The sequence below is a fragment of the Pundamilia nyererei genome, unplaced genomic scaffold (assembly GCF_000239375.1).
Source record: "Pundamilia nyererei isolate P.nyererei 1_Seehausen unplaced genomic scaffold, PunNye1.0 scaffold00151, whole genome shotgun sequence".
NCBI lineage: Eukaryota > Metazoa > Chordata > Actinopteri > Cichliformes > Cichlidae > Pundamilia > Pundamilia nyererei.
In genome coordinates, this window is record NW_005187552.1 from 1247224 (window position 1) to 1265539 (window position 18316).

General features: G+C 41.4%; 1 protein-coding gene across 1 annotated transcript; it reads right to left on the minus strand.

Annotated features, from left to right (window-relative positions):
- Positions 1-6: 6 nt before the first annotated feature.
- On the minus strand, positions 7-3459 carry LOC102209298 (uncharacterized). The gene is made up of 3 exons (XM_005744930.1): positions 3224-3459; positions 901-1611; positions 7-689 (listed from the first exon to the last, which is right to left on the minus strand). Exons 1-3 carry the CDS (start codon positions 3237-3239, stop codon positions 604-606), a joined length of 813 nt encoding a protein of 270 aa, XP_005744987.1. The 5' UTR covers positions 3240-3459; the 3' UTR covers positions 7-603.
- Positions 3460-18316: the final 14857 nt, after the last annotated feature.

Sequence of the window (18316 nt, forward strand, 5' to 3'; positions counted from 1 at the left end):
TAACTACTTCATGACTCTGTCACATGTGTCACTTAAATATAAATAAATCTCGAAAAAGAAAAAAAAAAAAAAAAAAAAAAAAAAAAAGACTTCCAGGTTCTCGTGGTGCTTTTCCAGTTTTGCCGGGACACTGTTTGGCCAAGAGCAGGTACTTGGTTGGTTTAACTGTCTCTTTCCAGCAGATCAAAGTCTCTGGTGGCTTCAGCATCAAACAGAACATCAAACAAGCCCAAAAACAAAACTAAAAACCCATGACAGACAGTTTGGGTATGTCCCAGTCTAGTCCTCACACAGCCTTGCGGCCTGTCACAGTTCAGTATCTTGTGCCCGGTTGGACTCTGCGCTTGCAAAAGTCCAAAGGCAACTCTGCCCAGTCAAAAAGAAAAAAAAATCTCCTATCTCCAAGTCCTCACTGATTACGGCAGCATCCACCCATGACCAGTCCTTATATCCAAATATGGACCTTTCTCATGTCTCATTAACATCCACTGTGGTCTTCATTGTATTTTTCAATCAGTCTCTTCCCTTCAGCGAGGTTGTCAATAAAGTGGTCCCACATCTGACCACAACAACAAAAAAAAAGAAAAAAAAAAAGAACAGGTTTCAGTTCAAGCTGTCGGAGGACGATCCTCTCCTGGTGATTGTTCTCATGGGGCTGCGGGATACAGAGCCTCTCTTCCTCCAGCGAACTGTGAAGGAAAAGGACAGAGTCAGGGATGTTGGCTTGGCTGCTGCAGCTGAATTATTAACAGTGAAAGCCAGCCTCTAGACAGGCCTAGGTTGTCATTATCTGAGAGAGGCACATTGTGTGATTGTTTGGGTAAGTTGGCACCAAATAAGGCTAGCTTGAGTTTAAAGTCTTCCTGGTTCAACTTTTATGTGGCAGTGCTGAATTCTCACCTTTTCCCAAACCGGCTGGCAGCGTGGAGCTCTTTGCTTTGACTTGAGAATTGGACGAGTCCTCTGGAAGTTTTCCTTTCACCTCTCCCGACGGCATCGTGGCCACGCCGGTCTGCTGCCAGTCGCTCATCGCCCGCTGGAAGGAGAGTCCCAGACAGGCGGTCATGTCCCGCGCTCGCTCCGCACGGCTGCACCAGAACACCCGACACTGCAGCTGCTGCCCCCGGTGCTTGCAGATGTACAAGAAGACGTTGGGCCGGTTGGTGTCGGCGGCGCAGTACGCAATGTCCTGCAGGTAGGTCTTCGTGAGCTGCCGACCCGTGCTCAGCTCTTTGACCTCGACGTATCTGGGCCGCACGACAAGGGCGTGGTCCTTCCTGAGCTTCTTCCCGTTCGCGATACCCTCCAGCAAGTGAGAAATGGCCTCCTCTGCTTGCTCCCGGTCCAGAGAAAAGATCTTTTCCGTCCCCAGGTAGTGCACTTTGAACAGAGGGTCGCCGTGGGACAAGGACTCCGTCTGGTCACGGCGGAATCTGCGCCGCAGCTCGGCGGGCGAGTTCTTCAGGGTCTGCATGAGGTGGAAGGTGCTGAGGGACATGATGCGTTTCAGGCTGGGCTTGGAACTTTTAGTCGTAACCGGGTTCTCGTCAGCGCGTCTCCCAATCTTCCACCCTCCTTTAAATGGAGCGTGGCTGCATCCACTGCTTTTATCTGAAATGAGGCAGACGAAGACGGTGACGTTAGCAAATAGAGACGACCGATAAGCCGAGCAGGGGATAAATCAGGCAAAATGAGAGGCTATGTACTTTCTAATAAATTAAGTAACAAAAACAAGGTTGCACGTATGATGCAAAAAAAGACAAGTCATCACAACTCGCAAATGGGAAAGAGACAAAGTCACCAAACAGGTTTGGTTACAGAAGTTGCACAGTCACTGAAGTATTCAGTCCCTACAGACAGACAGCACCCATTAAATATTTACAGACAGGTTTGCCTTGGGCTTTGCTGTCACTGTACTCTTAAGAAACAAACACAATGATGGAACTGGAAACGTGCCAGAACAAATGTAAGATTACTGTAAAAAGCTAAAGTGACACAGGCAAACACTAGGGCCATGTTCAAAACGAACTGTGCATTGCAAACTCAATTACACCACTTCTGGAGGACTTAAAGGCTTTTGTGATCTTGCAGAGAAATAAAAAAATAAAAGTCTTATGCAACCACATCTGGCCACCCATTGTCTCTCCTATCCTACATACCGACAGAGCTGCCTGCTCTCCATTGTGTTGCTCCTTATATTTTTTCCTCTCCCTTTTCTTGGCCATTCTTTCAACATCCTAGCTCCCTCCTCAGAAGTGACTCGCACAGAGAACCGCCGACTGTTCTAAGGTGGTGGCCATTGTTGCTCAAACCCCTGCGCAGGAAACAGCTTTGCATCCCCCCCCACCTAAGCATTTTTCCCGCAACACAATGACATGCTTATGAAAAGTGTGTCATCTCATGAAAGAGCTGCAGGTTCAGCCTACAGCACAGCAAAGGTAGAGCCCAAACCTGCAGGTTTTGGTACAGTTACATATGACCAGTGCACACATGGACAGGTACAGTTAATTGTGTGGGTCCACCCACACACACACACACACACACACACACACACACACACACACACACACACACTTTTGCATTTAACCGAAGTCTCTGACGCACAATCAGAGAAATGTAATCCCAAATTTCCATCCAGGTAACACTTCACGTGCATCAGAATACACTGTCGTTTTCTCGTGCACGCAAATATAAAACTAGCTCATGCAAATATCTACAATCTCTGGAAGTGGAAAGAACATTGTGTTTGCATTTACCCCGAGCATGTGAGCCTGTTTATTTCACGCAGAACACGTTCATAGATGCCCGGAATAACCCTCCATCCAAAATAAGTGGCACGTAGGCTTTGTGATGCTTTCGTTTGTAGAAAATAAGAAGAGAAGACTGTCAGTAAGCAGTTGCTTCAGTTCTTCGCTCAATACATCCAAGCCGAATTGACAACCAAAATCTAAAAGATGATTGAAAATAACTCAAAGTTAGCGTGCGAAGTGAATATTATTAGAAAAAACGAGATAACAATAAAAGAGCTGATTTTGCTGCGGGGTTCGGCTAGACCCGACGTGTCTCCAAACTTGGGCTTAAAACTTGCTGAGAAAACCCTCCTATATTTGCTCAGCAGATATTCCCAGCCGAGTTTCAACACCTATCAAACTGTTGTTGTTTTCTACACATCGTTTAGAGCGCTACACGACAACCAAATTACTTGTTAGGACGTGAAACTTACCTGGCTTCAGTTTCATGCAAACGACGTTTTGGTGCCGCTCAGGTGAACCGTAGCGTCCCGTGATCTCGGGCAGGTGAAACTGCAATCCTGCACAGAACAGCGCGGCTGTCTGTAACCGCAAAGCAACTCCGAAGCTCCTCTCTGTGTGAACTCTGTGCGGTTAGAGAGCTGACTGACTGACTCGCACCTCTCTTCTCTGCTCTCTGAAACGTTGGATGAGGCGAGCGCCCGTGGGACCGCCGTTTTTAAACAGCGCAGGCGCGAGCACGTCACACGCGAACGAGCGTTTGCGTCCGAGCAGAGCGGGGGTGCTGTGGTGGGGGCCACAGGGCAGTAGCGATGATTTATAAGAGAGGGATTTACAGGCAAGACGGGGCGGGCAACAATAGACCCGCTTTCACTTACTGGAACTGTTGTCTTAATTTATGACTTATTTACATTTTCACTGTAGTATCAGGGCGGTCAAGTACCCTGGATTTTCTTTTATATTTTTCTCACAACGGGAAGCATTGTCATTTTTACACACACTTCTCCAGAAATAATAATATTTTCACATTATATAGAATATGGGTGACAACAATAAAAAAAAAAAAGCTCTACAGTGCACAGAGTAATCAAAAGCAGCATTATTTAACCAGGCAACCTGATCCACTGACCCAGTTTGTTATCATGCAAATATAATCCTGCACATTTAGTCGCGAAATGTGGAAATTAATGATCTGATGATCTAAATTTCCCTTTTTTGGTCCAGGTTCTCACTTTTAGAGAGCTCCTTTCGTCCAAGTAAAGGTCAAACATCCATAGATATTCAGTTTGAAATAGGTATTTCACACAGCTTGTTTTTAATTTTAATTTTATTTCTGTCAGTCTTGCCTTTTTCATTTGCTGGAATCTAGAGGAAGTGAATGAGGACACGTAGTGTGACAGCGGTTGATATGGAGCTAGATGATCCAAGGAGAAGAAGAAGATTAAGACTTGCTATATTTCTTGTCATTCTCCAAAAGTAGGTGAAACGAAAAAAAGAAAAAGTTGTGATATTTCGTGTCACCGTGCTCCTCCAGCAGTTTCACATTTCTTTATTTAACCACATGTGCAATACCACACTGAGCAAACATCTGAAACCCACTAACTTTCGTTACCATCGCATTGCGTCACAGCCTCTCTAATGAGGATCGTTGGCCTTGCTGGTTCAGATCTGCTCTGGGTGTTTATTCTGGGGGCATTTCGAACAGTGGCAGAGGAAAACTTTAAACGGTTCCATGTGTCCGTACATTTGTGCGTGTGTGTGTGCGGCTGGGTGTGCCTGACGCTGTGAAACAGTAGGGCCTCTGTTTCTGCTGGGTTTGGCCCAACAACAGCTAAGTTCTGGACGTCACATTTGCCTCAGTACCTTAGCGGGACACACAGAAACTATTCTTAGGGCTCTGGTGACATAATGGATCATCTCAGACATGCACCCACCCACCTACGTATGTTACACCGGGAGGCAAGAACAGACTCAGCATCCAGCCAAGACGTCCCGTAGGAAGGGGTGCAGCTGCAGTCCTTGAGCATGTAAAGGCATGTTGCACCATGTTGCATTGGAGAGACTGCTTCTTTGTTCCCCCAGTTGAGAGGATGGGGCACCACACAAAGCATGACAATCCCCAGCAGTCAAAGACAAATTATTCTTTAGATTTTACAATTAGCCACATAATTACCAGGGGCTCTGGTGGATACAGGCACACCCAGTTCTTCAAAAACCAGTTGGCGCCTCTTATTTCAAATCCCCCGACTCCTGCTTGTGACTGAAACCAATTAGCGAGTCTTTGAAGGAGTAATTATAAGTAATTGTTGGCAAACAAAGGCATCCTCAGGAGAACGGGCAGTCCAAGATACTGCAACACTTCACTAATAAAACAGCTGCTCGAATGGTCAAAGTCAGCACTCTTCACAGCTGAGCCAAGACAGGATTCAGGAATTTGCACTTCCAATAAGACAGTCAAAGGAGCTTGCAAAGAAAAGCGTCTGGACTTCTTTAAGTTGCTTGAAGACGTTTCACCTCTAATCCGAGAAGCTTCTTCAGTTCTAAGGTCAAATGGTGGAGAGTCCCAGATATAAACCTAGTGGGAGTAACCCCCCACAGAGGGACAAAAGGACCCCCTGATGATCCTCTAATCGCCTGAGCCAAGGTGTGGAAGCTATAGAAATGGATAATGAGTGACCCAGACCTGAAGGCCATTCCAGTTCCAGTGAACCTGAAACTTGAAATTAGGCTTTGTTCCAAAGAACAGGTTTCTGTGGTCACTGGGAACAAATTGTTATGAGAGTTGCCCTCTTATTTACAGGATTTTTTGTAACCTCTGTCCTGGTTGTCATGCAGCCTCATAAAAACGATAGATGGACCATCTCTGTAGTTGGAAACTCAGTAAGCAGAAAACTTTTAAGGAAGTAAAATTACACTGTAAACTTGAATCCATTCATGGTAGAGCTGTGTTATGGCCAGTTCTCCTTTTTCCAAGTGCTCTAAATCAAATGCCATTTATTGATGCCTATCTGCAGCGCTCAACAATGAAGGCTGCATTCCAGTTTGCTATCTGTGAGTCCCATTGAAGCGATAGCGGTTCCTCCAGCCTCTATCGCAGCAAGCACTATAAAAAGAACGCTAAAAAGAATGCTGTGAACTTTTACCTTAAAACGATCCTTGTCAGATGCCGAGCATCACACTGGCCTGAAGTAACCTACCTGTTAGTCTGGCGTCAAGCCTGAAACCCTCCAGGTACAAGAAACAGAATAACGTGCTGACGTGACCCAGAGATATGAAAAATGATGCTCAGTGACTCAGTGTTTCAAGTTTTGCTTTAAGAATTCCATAAAGCTGCTGAATAGATTTCTATGAAATTTACTGAGGACAGATTTTTATTTAATACCTTCAAGTTCATGCGGAGGATATGCACAAAATCACTGGGCCACCTGCAAATTACAAATATAAGAACTGCTCAGGCATGAAAACCCATTACAAGAAGCTCCCGGTGGACACCTTTAATGCTGATGTTTGACATGCTAATACTCCTATGAAGGCCCACAGAGCCATTATTATGGTGGTAGACTCTAAGTCTTTTTAAAAAATACTTCACTAAAGCGATCAACTCAGAACATGAAAACAAGCGTAGAGCACAGAAGGTACCACTGACATCTTTTTACTGGGGGAGTAATTCAAAATATGGTTGCAGAGAATTTTAATTAGCCTACCAAATTATTTGTTTATTTATTTATTTGGTTGTTTCAAAAGTCTATATAAGACAAAATGTCAATGCCATTAATACATTTAACTTAGAGCTTCTGTATTTACGTTATACTTACATTTAAGGAAATATATTGTATCTTGTATTTGTTACTTTGTATCACATTTGTCGTTTGCAACTTGTTGCTAAGTCCTTGACCAGGAATCGCATCATATGCTTGCAAAAAACCTTCGAAATCCATTTTATCCAAATGCGAGCATCATGTCAGTGTGACAGCAGTGCCTTTTTCTGCCCGCTTTCTTACTCGAGCGCCACACGCATTGGTAAACTGTGTTCAGTGATAAACAAGTTCACCTGTAAGGGGAAGTTGGTTGAGGCGTGGAGTTATGAAAACAGGAATGGTAACTATAGATTTATGGGTCGTCTGTTGTGTTGCGAAACATCTGCTACAATAGACAACATGATAGGGGTAGATTTTTTGTCCATGTATGGTATGACAAGTGTCCCGTTTGACGAGTGCGATCAAGTAAGGCACAGTGATGTTTTGTAATTGCATCAGAGACGTCTTACATAACTTTGTCATTCTTGAGTTGTTTTGAGAATGGGCTGGGTCATGGCACGGAGAAAAACAACAACTTGTGTTCCTTGATGTTAGAATAGCTGCTCTAAATGATGTGCCTGTGAAGTGGAGGGTTATAGCAAGCATGCTACTACATAATGGACTCAAAAAGGAATCAACACATTCAAATCTTTTAACGCTGCCGACTGTCTTTGGCACTTTACTGCAACCATTTGCATCACTGCCATTCCTGCTGCTGTTGGTCGTTTCCACTACTGTCCATGCAAATGTCTGCTACTGCACTTGCACTACTGCCACTATTGTACATAGATTTGATTTTTATATATTCCCTTAAACATCATTTATCTTTTCTTAAGTCTTCTTTTTATATTAAGGTGAGAGAGAAGCTGAATTTCAATTATCTTGTACTTTCTGTACATGGAGCCAATAACAATAAAACATATCTTTCTAAAAGCAAACAATAACAAAACTAAAGCTAGGTATGGAAAGGTGAGGTGTTGGTTCTAACCTTCGCTCATTTGGTGAGAACTGACTGCAACAAGCATGACTAGACATTAATACTGGCACGTTAAGACATGATCAGCAATTTGTAGACACTGATAAGACTGCGATTATTTCAGATTTCTTCATGCACACCATCACACACACCATTCTTTTACATTGTTATAGGAAGGAGTTTAAGGAAAGGAAATAGAAATGGTAATTGATATATTCTGTGTAAATGTACTGTTAGCTCGGACATATGCTTTGATAGGCTAATACATAAACAGTACGACCAGTTGTCCCCTTATGTTTCGCTACTCTCAGAAGTCCTGGTTGGTATAAAATTAAACCATAAAAGATTAATATAACGTAAAAGATACAAACCTAAAACCTATGTAGGTCACAACGTCCTAATGCAATAACAACAACAAAACCATAAATTAAATACAAATATTAAATACATTTTCTATTACAAAACTACAGTGATCACATATTTGGAAAGGTAATTAGTATCAGTAACATGGCCAAACTTTACTCATGAAAAATATAAATAACACAGAATTTCTGTGGCGCAATAAAAGTGAAGCAATTAGTCCAACAGTTATTTACATACTTTTATGGGTTTGACACATTTAAGTGACGAGAGGTGGTCTTTCACTCAGAGTGATTTAATCAGGAGGTAAAAAAATCCTTTATCTGCTTCAGGTCACACCTTCCCGGACAAGTGAAACAGGCCTCTGGTTTCAGAAGGAAGTGACTCTGTTTTTCAAAAGAAGTTACTGGTGGGGCTTTGTTTTACAGTCTGGCTTCACAGTCAGGTTTTACTGTTATTTAACCAAAACTAAAGGAAATGGTTTAAGAAGAAGGAAGAGAAGAAATGAGGTGTTTCAGCATATGACAAGGATTGAAACATCACAAATGTATAGTCTGAGGAGGCTAAAATACTGTATATTTGTTGTATAGCCAGTTGAAAATCTATTTAACCTCACACAAATCCCTTTTCTTTGTTTAGTTCTTTCTTTTTTTGTGGCCTGAAGCTAACACCCATACTGTAGGTTTTAAGGGAGAGGTAATTTCCTCAGGATGTTACTTAGCTTATGTAAGTCAGTGTGTTTGTAGTTAAGATATGCCTCATGCAAGCTTTAATGGAAATGCAGGATGTTTATGGAGCTGATGTTTACTGTTTGTAGTCTGTGAAAATAGCAGGGTATTTGCTAGGTTAATACCACAATGCAATAAAATATAGTTTTTATGTAACATAACATCAGAGAAATTTCTAAAGACTCACATGGCATTATAACAGCCAGGAGGAAAAGTCTTCTTAAAATCGTATTTTGGGACAGCGCTAGCAAAGTATGGATCATATTTGACTGGTCAGTCTCTACAAGTTGTTCCGTGTCCTACTAACCAATGAAATTTAAATAAGAATTAAAAAGAGCTGCACAAATAACATAAAGACATTACCAAGATGGCTACCAATGTGGCTAAAAGGACTTTTATAATATCCAAGTACTGAATAACCTGCAGACATTGTTAAGTCAGGTGAGCAATAAATTACAATATGAAGAATGGCAAAATAAAGGCACGAATAACAGTTTTTCCATTTCAGAGCAAGATACAATAGAGCTCAAGCAATAGTGTTTACCCCAAATTCCTTAAAGAAGATTTAGCAAACGTAGCAAGGAGAACAAGATTAAGGCATAATTCATTTGGGATCACAAACATTGACTTCTGTTTTCTCTTTATTAAGCAGGAGATAGTTATCAGCCACATAACTTTTAATAGAGTCAAAGCATATCTTGGGACTTAAAAAAGATATACAATCGAATGTCATCTGCACAGCAGTGATAAAAAATGTCTCTAAAAGCACTCCAAATATGCTGAAGGAGGAGCAGATGTAACAGAGAGAGTAGAGGCCCCAGAACAGAAGCTTGTGGCACACCAGACGAGAGAAGTGGAAGAGAACTTAAGAGTAGCTACAGGAAAAAATTGTGAGACAGATATGATTAGAACCACTCAAAAGCTGACGCTGGTACACCCAGTACGTCAGTCAATTGAGCACAGTTTAATGATCAAACGCTGGGGTCCAGTCTAATATCAGCAGAGCTGATTGGAAACCATAAGAAGAGCTGTTTCATTGGAGTGAGCTCTATAAAAGCCAGATTGAAATGTATTAACTTACTGCAGCTTGTTTATCCAATAACCAAGTCATATATCTCACATAGTCGTTGATAATAAAGACGCGCAAGATGCTTCAAAACCATTAAATCTAGCTGTTTCGTTATTAAATCCAAGCTCTAAAATCATCTTATTCTACTACATGCTACTCGGTGATGTAGCACTTGTGCTATTTAGCAAATGTTAGCATGCTAACAAACATAACTAAGATAGTTAGAAACGGTAAACATTATTGCTAAATATCAGTATGTTAACTCTTTCATTGTGAGAACTGTGCCTATATGTAGAACTACACTCTCACCTAAAACACAGTAGTGCTTTCAGACAAATGCTAACACGACATGCTAATTTTAAATGTTAGACCCAGAAGTTCTGTGTAAACGTCTTAAAAAGCATCAAGCCTTTTAAAAAAAAAGAGGCTGGGGGCTTCCACTATTTCAGGCAAGTGGTTTAAATGCTGTGGCCTGCTATATTTTTATTCGTGGGCATTTTTAGTGCACTGTAAAAGCTGCATAAATTAGCAACAACACACAAATTCAGAGAGTTTGTTGTTTCAAAGTTTTATCAGGTTTACCTTTGTGTGCAAACATGAGAGACTGCTTAACATTTTTGACAGCAGGGCCAGTTTGCATGTTTGCATTAGCAATACATTTTTACGTATGCTGCTGTTGACTGTAAACTTTGTAGACCTCGGTTTTGACTATTAATTAAGAATGAAAGGGTGACAGGAAATGTACCTCTTGACAGACCTGGGATCAGAAAGGGAAGCTGGGAGGTTTAAAGAAGAGTTATCACTGGACTAGACGTATGAGACTCAGGTCTATAAATAACACTTAGTTGTTTGTGTTGGGACTGAAAGCTGTAATTTATCCCAGACTAACAGCACAGATTTAGGGTTTGCCAGGAGCTTACCATGTGAAACCCGGAGCTATAATTGCATCTTTACCTGGACACTGGCATGGAGGCACGCCAGAGTAATAAATCCCTTTCTTTCTCTGATTTACAGGAAAGCTAGTTGTCTATTTATCATTTCCCGAAAATGAACCTGCAGGGCTATTGTTTAATCTTCTACTGAACATCCCACTAGGCGAGAGTCCCATGGCGAGAAAGTAGCCAAGTGGCCTGACCTTCACAGGAATCACATGACTCAGGGCAGTGTGAGGGATGTTAGGAAAGATAGGCTGACCGAAAAAAAACAAGTGACAACAAAAACCAACATCTGCCAGCTGACCGCTCCGACACAGATGTCCTAATAAGGCATTTTAATGGGCCCGTGTGGAGCAGAAGGAATGACACCATGTCTGCTTTTTACTCACCTAGTAATCTTTTACATGAGGGTTACATCAGTCTGCTGATGATGTCATTTCCTTTTTCTCCCCTGCTCAGTCTGAAAAAACTCGTGCAGATTAAGCCTAACTCCCCTAGGTCAGACAGGAAGATGGGTTTGTCTGGGGGAATTCCTCATATCATGAGGTGTATTTTCAAGACTTTCTTGTGCATTTTGCTCCACCATGAAACTTTATACCAAAAAGAGAGATTGGCCAATTATGTAACATCCCGGAAAAAATAAAACTTGAGACACTTCTCAGTCACCTGTTCATGATAAGCACCACAAAAGACACTGAGCCACTTGAATAGATTTTATCACAATACTTTCCCTGAACTTGGCTTTGCTTTCCTTCTCATGAGCTTATTATTGAGGGCACTTATTTTGAAAACACACACACAAAAAGTCCAAAAATGGAGTTTATGGAAGCTGAAGGAGGCATGTTTAATCTCTGGTTCCTCTTTTGTTTTGTCTTTATTTCAGCCGCATCCGTTGCTTATTTTTCTCTTTTTTAGAACTTGAAGAATATGGTGTTGACTGCTTTGTTATGGAAATGCTCTTAAACTCAGGGACCAATCAGAATTTAGACTAAACAGGAAGAGGAGGTGGCTTCCTGTACTGGCTACCGTTATTTGTGAGTGGAGTGTAACTGAATTCCAGTGTACTGGGACAATTTGATTTCATCAAGCTATTGTTTGTCTTATTGTTTGAAACGTAATCCAGGTCACATGGTTAAGACCCACGTTTGAACTGTTAAAGTAAACATTTTTGAACGAGCTTCACTTCCTTCCTTAGAGCTGAAATAAAAGATCAATTCCAGATCTGAAGTCCCAGATATGAAGATGGGGGAGGACGGGGGAAACAGCTAGTATTGACAGGCAATTATGATGTTTAGTTCATAAGGCCTGTGTGTGTGTGTGTGATTGGGCTTGATCTTGTGCAGGAAGAACTCTTTGCCCTTTTCTCAAGATCCACCCATCCAAACCACATGAGTGAGCAATGAAGTCATTGGTCACCGGAAACAGGAAACAAAATGTGAGCACATTTATAGAAAAACACGTCCAGCTATCTTTGTGATAACCATTTTGAATTCTAGACCATCAGACCGATTACGTTTTTGTGAAAGTTACCATGTTTATCACAACTCGTTGAGGCTTAAAGCGTTATACATATACAGTCATGGAAAAAAGAAAGTACAACCTCCTTCAGTTATAAGGTTTTATTTAAAAAAAAATCGTCTGATCCTGAAATTAGGTCAATATAAAGTCAGAGGAACAAAACGTGACAGAATTTAACCAAAGCTAAACCAAAATGCAGAAGCAGTGCCATAAAATAATTGAACCTCACGAGTCACGGTCTGAAAATTCTCAAAATATCAGTAAGACAGGGATGAAGCTGGTGAGAATGAAGATGGGATTATTACACACTGCCTTAACATACTTTTGCCCTTAAAGCCACATCTACACAGCGAACGATTCATTTGTTGCGTTTATCTTTAAAGCTGATGGTTGGACACTAGCGGATATGCAAGTTCCAGTTGCCTAGGCAACCCTAGGAAAGTACTACCATGTCATATGTCAATAACCCTCCTGTATCCTGCACCCTCATTGCTTGAGTCGCTACCTCAAAGCCAAGAATAGTTTCTGTCAAAACCCACCTGCTTGTAGATTCGTAGCTGTAGCCTGTCCTGGCTACTATCACTGAAAGGTGTTGTTCCACCCTGAACAGGATACTGTCTGAGTTCATGACATCTTTAAACAACTTACAACACATTCAATGTCCCATTAGAAATCATTTTTAATGTTTCCCTTCCTCTTAAAACGGTTGAGTAATGACACTAACAGGACTTGACTGTAAAGCTTTTTCCATATTGACCTTCTGAAGTTGGCATAAAAATGCCATCAATTCTCTTTTTATTCAGGGGTGTGAATAATGTCAGTGTTATGTAAGACGTCTTCTATTCATTATTCTAAACAGAAGACCTTGGGTTCTTCTAGTGCTTGTGACTGCTGGATGACAGCGAGTGACGGTTAACACCATCACTTTGCATCATGTCCTTATTAAAAATGGTACAATTTTACCAGTTAAAAAGAATGACCGTTATTGACTTTCTCAAAAGGTGTATTTGCCATAAAAGGTGGTACTTTTCCACAGTAATCACCTTGGAGAAGTACATACAGCGCATCAGGAAAGTATAGTATAGTATTCACTTGTTACAGACTTATTCAACAATGGATTAAATTTATTTTTCACCTCAGACTTTTACACACAATACCCCATAATGTGATAAAAGTTGGCATAATATTCTTGTAAATTTATTAAAAGTATAAAACAAGATATAACATGTACATAAGTATTTACACCCTTTGCCAGGGCACTCAAAAGTCAGCTCAGGGGCTTCCTGTTTCCCCCCACCGTCGGTCAGATGTTTCTACATCTTGATTAGAGTCCACCTGTAATAAATTCTAATGTTTGGAAATTATTTAAAAAGGCAAACGTCTGTCTATACAAGGTCTCATAGCTGGCAGTGAATGTTAGAGCACATGAAGTTGAGCCATGAAGTCCAAGGGATTGTCTGTGGATCTCCAAGACAGGATTGTATTGAGGCACAGATCTGTGGAAGGGTAGAGAAACGTTTCTGCAGCACTGAAGGTGGCCAATTAGCACCGTGGCCTCAGCGGAAGAGTTTGGAAGCACCACTCAGCCAATCTGAGCATCGAGGTAGACGGCTCTTAGTCAGAGAGGTGATTAAGAACCCGATGGTCACTCTGACAGAGCTCCAGCGTTGCTCTGAGGAGAGAGGAGAACCTTCCAGAAGGACAACCATGTCTGCAGCACTCCAACAATCAAGCCTGTATGGTAGAGTGGCCAGACGGATGCTGGATGCACTATAACTATTATAATTACATTGTTCCCATATGAAATTGTACCTCAGCATCACTTGTTTAAAATGAGGTCATAAGAGATCAAAACCCTTATTGTAGCTTGGCGCCAGCTATTATGATAGACATGTTCTGGATATTGCCCAAATTAAACAACTTCCCGGAAATGTGTCTTTGACACTTTATCTAAAAATATCTGCAAAATCAATGCAACCATCTCTATTTATGTCATTGTTTCTAAAGGACTGTTTGGCATAATGTGGCACAATGTAACACAATATGGCAGTAATATGTCAGTAGAAGGATTTCGTTGAAGAGGAAGGAGCTTTCAGTGAGTGCTCATTGTGTTTTGGTGCATTACATCCCTTTGATGATCCATCAGCAGATCAGTTATGAAATTCTGTGCAGCCGCTGTTTTTTTTTTGTTTGTTTTTTTTTTAATTGGTCATTCACTGGTCATAACCAAAAATGTTCCTCTTTTTGTTCCTTTTTTTGATTGACCTTTTCGTATGACATCATTTTTAGATTTGCTTGACTTTAATTTGAGCTTGAAGGAGGTGAAGTGAAAATGGAAAATGTTTCAAATGTCTGCACTGACAGCTACAAATTAAAAAAAATAGCCTGACTCCTGCAGCGAGGGTATCTTGTGACTGTGTTATGCTGTGGGGTGGTACTTTTAGCAGATCGTTTTCACTTATCTCCTTACAGGGAAGCACGTTACCACATACAGTTGGTCTGAGTGATCATCCTTGTCTTATGATGACAAACGTCATTTCGATGTGAGCAGCCTCTTCAAGGACGACAAAGAGTTAAATGGTTTAATGAGCAGGACAAGCTGTGAGTCACTGTTATGTAAACCTAATGAGGGGATTTTTTTTTGGAAAAATGGTGTTCATGCCACCAGTGGAGTTTAAGAGATGTCACTCAGGCCTAGAGACCAGACAGCAACCATCTAGCATCCTCCTTGCAGTTAGCAAGCGTTTGTGTGATATACATTGCTAAAGCCTCAGTCAACAGGCCTACAGGTGGTCAGGGAGCCCCGACTAAACGCTGGTCACTAGGAAAAAGTGTATATTTCACAACTGTTTGCTGTTGCCTCCATGAAATTAGTTGAAAGGAGGTGCTGCCGCAATCTGCTTTGGTCGCTAGCAGATTGGCACAGCCACATGTAGCTTACATGAAATACACCGATTAGTGTCCAAATGTTCACAAACTATTCAGTAAGCAGTACTGATCCTGTGAAAAGTGCGATATAAACCGTAAATAAAGACTAAAGACTTTTTCAAGTTTCACTACAGCTCAGTGAGCAAATGGAGAGTTTTTTCCAGGCTAGTCAGGTCGACTGTGGCAGTCTGCTAGCAACCAAAACATTTACAAGAAGATTTTTGGTGGTATGCTCTTTCTGATCAATTTCTCTTGGTGACAGCCAGAAAACTGTAGCGACTAATTGCAGAATACATGTGTTTCTCTTATAACCAGTAGTCGTTAACCGGTCTCTAGGCCTGTGGGTGTGTGTATCCAAGGCCTTATGAAGACACTTCAAGAATTAACTCATGTTCAACTATAATATTTTCAAAGATATAGATTGACATTTTGGAAAAAAAAATTGGTTTTTTTGCTTTTTTCATGAAATATTTGAGAAGAAGATTGTGTTTATCTCTCTAGCCAGTTAGCTTAGCTTAGCATAACAAATGACGATAAGGTGAACAGCTAGCTTGACCAGAGATGGTATAAATGCACGTTATGAGACATGACACTCGAAGAAACCTGATAAGAAAGAAATCTACAAAGCTAAAGATGGCAGTTGTACTGCTTCTGTCCCCAAAGAGCCAATCCAAGAGCGAAAAAGGTACCAGTTAAACAATCATGTTCAAATCATGCCTTGATATGTTGACTGAAACCTCTATGCGTTTGTGTCCCAGTGACCTCTGAAATTAAACATTATAGTTTCATATGACTGCCTAAATCTAATCCAAATTGGCTACCAAGTTTCAGGACTTGCCTATAAAAGGATATTGGCCTGACTAGCAAGCAAACATGTAATTTAAATGAGCTTTAGATGTTGTAATAGATAAATATTGTTGCCTTTAGGCAGAGAAAGTATACAAATCTCTCCTAAGATAAGCAGCTCCTGGCCAAAGCTGCAGGCACCAAGCTAAAAAAAATGCTGTGAAGTAAAGACACTGCATACTGCTTTTGTATAATTACTTTCTCTACACCACTAGTAACCTACAGCTAAATAAGTATGACATGAGAGTTGTGTTGTTGCGCACCACCAATGCTTTTTTCAGGGTTTTTGTAGCATTTGTCAGCGGCATAGAGCCCAATCAGTGGCCTCCTTCCCACTCACACTGCACTGACTAATGCAGTGTTATTGCTTCTGACTGCCTGTGAGTCCTCAAGTGCGTCTGTAAAAACGGTCAGTGGCGTCTGAAGCACGTCATCAGCAGCTCCAGAGAGGCCGCTGATGAAAACGCTGGCAGCGCTCCGCTTTTCTCCCTGCGTCGTATGAAAGGAGCCGTTAGTCAGCCTTAAAGAGCCACACAGCTATTAATAGGCACATAGGCTGCCTTTTTTTTTTTTCCAGGAGAACAAATTTGAAGCCAGCCCAACAAAATCCCCCTTTCTCTGCTCATTTCCTCCCCACCCACTACTCCGCATAGAGCCGTGTACTGTGACAAATCGGTAACAAAATGTATTTTTAGCCCTCAAGCAAACCACAGTCGCTTTTATTTATACTGTAATGCATGCAAAGAGTTAACATATAGGCTCAGAAAGCCTTAATGTGAGATTATACAGCAGCCTCGCTGAGATGACCTCTGAATCATTCATTAATTATTAGCTCAAACCAGATTTCACACATGACTAAGCCAGCTGTAGTTTTTGTGTAGTCTGTGTGAAACGCAGGTAAGATAAGCTTAAAAGGAATGTTTTAGCTGTTGTTTTGTCACTCATTACAGAGGCATGCACAAATGATGATTGACAATTAATTAGGCAACTATTATCAAAGATAAGTGTAACACTACTGTAATGGGGTATCTTTATGACAGGTGGTTTTAGCCCGCTGTATCAGGATGGGGCTGCAGAACTAACTGGTGACTGTCTGGGTCCAGTAGGTCAAAGGTTGGGGAGGCAGATCAATGATATGAAGGTTGTTGGTTTGAGGTCACATGCTGGCTTCTCTCCTCTCCCTTGCTTTAATATATAGCAACTGTAATTTTATTAGAGCAGATAATGGGTGGGATTTTCACAAGCAACAAGAAAGCGTGTGGACTCTCAGGAGGGGAGGGGTTTGGTTGCTTCAGAGCTTTGGGCGTTTCGAAATGTGGAAGTGGGTGACTTTACAGGCCTGCAGGAGGCTGCCCACCCAGTATGAAGTTAAAACAGGACTGGCAGCTTTTTCCCTGTGTCGCAACCGGCTGGGAGAAAAGCCACCGCCCACCTGTGTTTGCGTTTTATTTCGGTAAATGTCAGATGCAAAGTAAAAGAGCCGTTAATACATTCTTACGCCATTTCATCCGTTTTGGCTTCTGGATTAAGTGACACCTTATGAATGAACATGAAAAAAATAAAAGGCTTTGCTGATTTGTGAGCAGGAGAAACTTGACGTGACCACAGCTTTAAAATAAGAGCCTCACGGCATGTTGTGGAGCGTAAATCAAACAGAATAATTAGGTGTTGTTTGCTTGTGGGTGAGTAAAAAGCCTCTCCTGACATCGACCATCATTACACAATCATATGTTTTCCACAGGAACGCAACAAGCTCCCATGGAAAACATATGATTAATGGAAGATAGACTCCAATCCTAGCAAGAATAGCAGCAACAGTATGCACAAATACTTGTTGCCACCTAATTTACTGTGTCAAAATGTCTAAATCCACTACTAAACTAACGCTGTGAAATAAAAAAAAATTCATCTTCCTTTGAGCTCCCATAGAGCAGTAGAAATCCAGTGCTCAATACTCAACTGTCAAGTACAACTACCCTGAAACTGCAATTAATTACAGCTCTGAAGTATAATAAATGCACATACTCAGTGTTTGTATCACTGTGAATAATAAGGCTGTTAAATTCCAGTAAAATATCACTCAGAGGGGCTTCAGCAGACTTTGCCCACTGGCTGTGGGTATGCATTTGCTGACATGGCTGTTGAAACTCATCGTTTAGCAGCTGGTGTCAGAGAGTGATCTAACCCATGTGGTATTTTCCCTGAACCACTTCTGTTTTTATGAGCGAATGCCATTGTGAGTTTGACGAAGGGGGATGCTTGAATCGGGGGGGAAATGCATTTCACAGCTTTGATTCAATTCTGTCAGCGTTTAACAAAAAAACATTCACTTCGTGTAGTGAAATAAACGCAGTACAATAGCAGAGAAAGAACATAACAATGAAATGGTCCCCTGTGAGAATGCACTTG

What these genes read in the sequence shown, in the direction of transcription:
- LOC102209298 (XM_005744930.1), bottom strand. An exon ending in GCCAGCCGGTTTGGGAAAAG is followed by an intron (nt 690 to 900) that starts GTGAGAATTCAG and finishes TTTCCTTCACAG; the next exon opens with TTCGCTGGAGGAAGAGAGGC.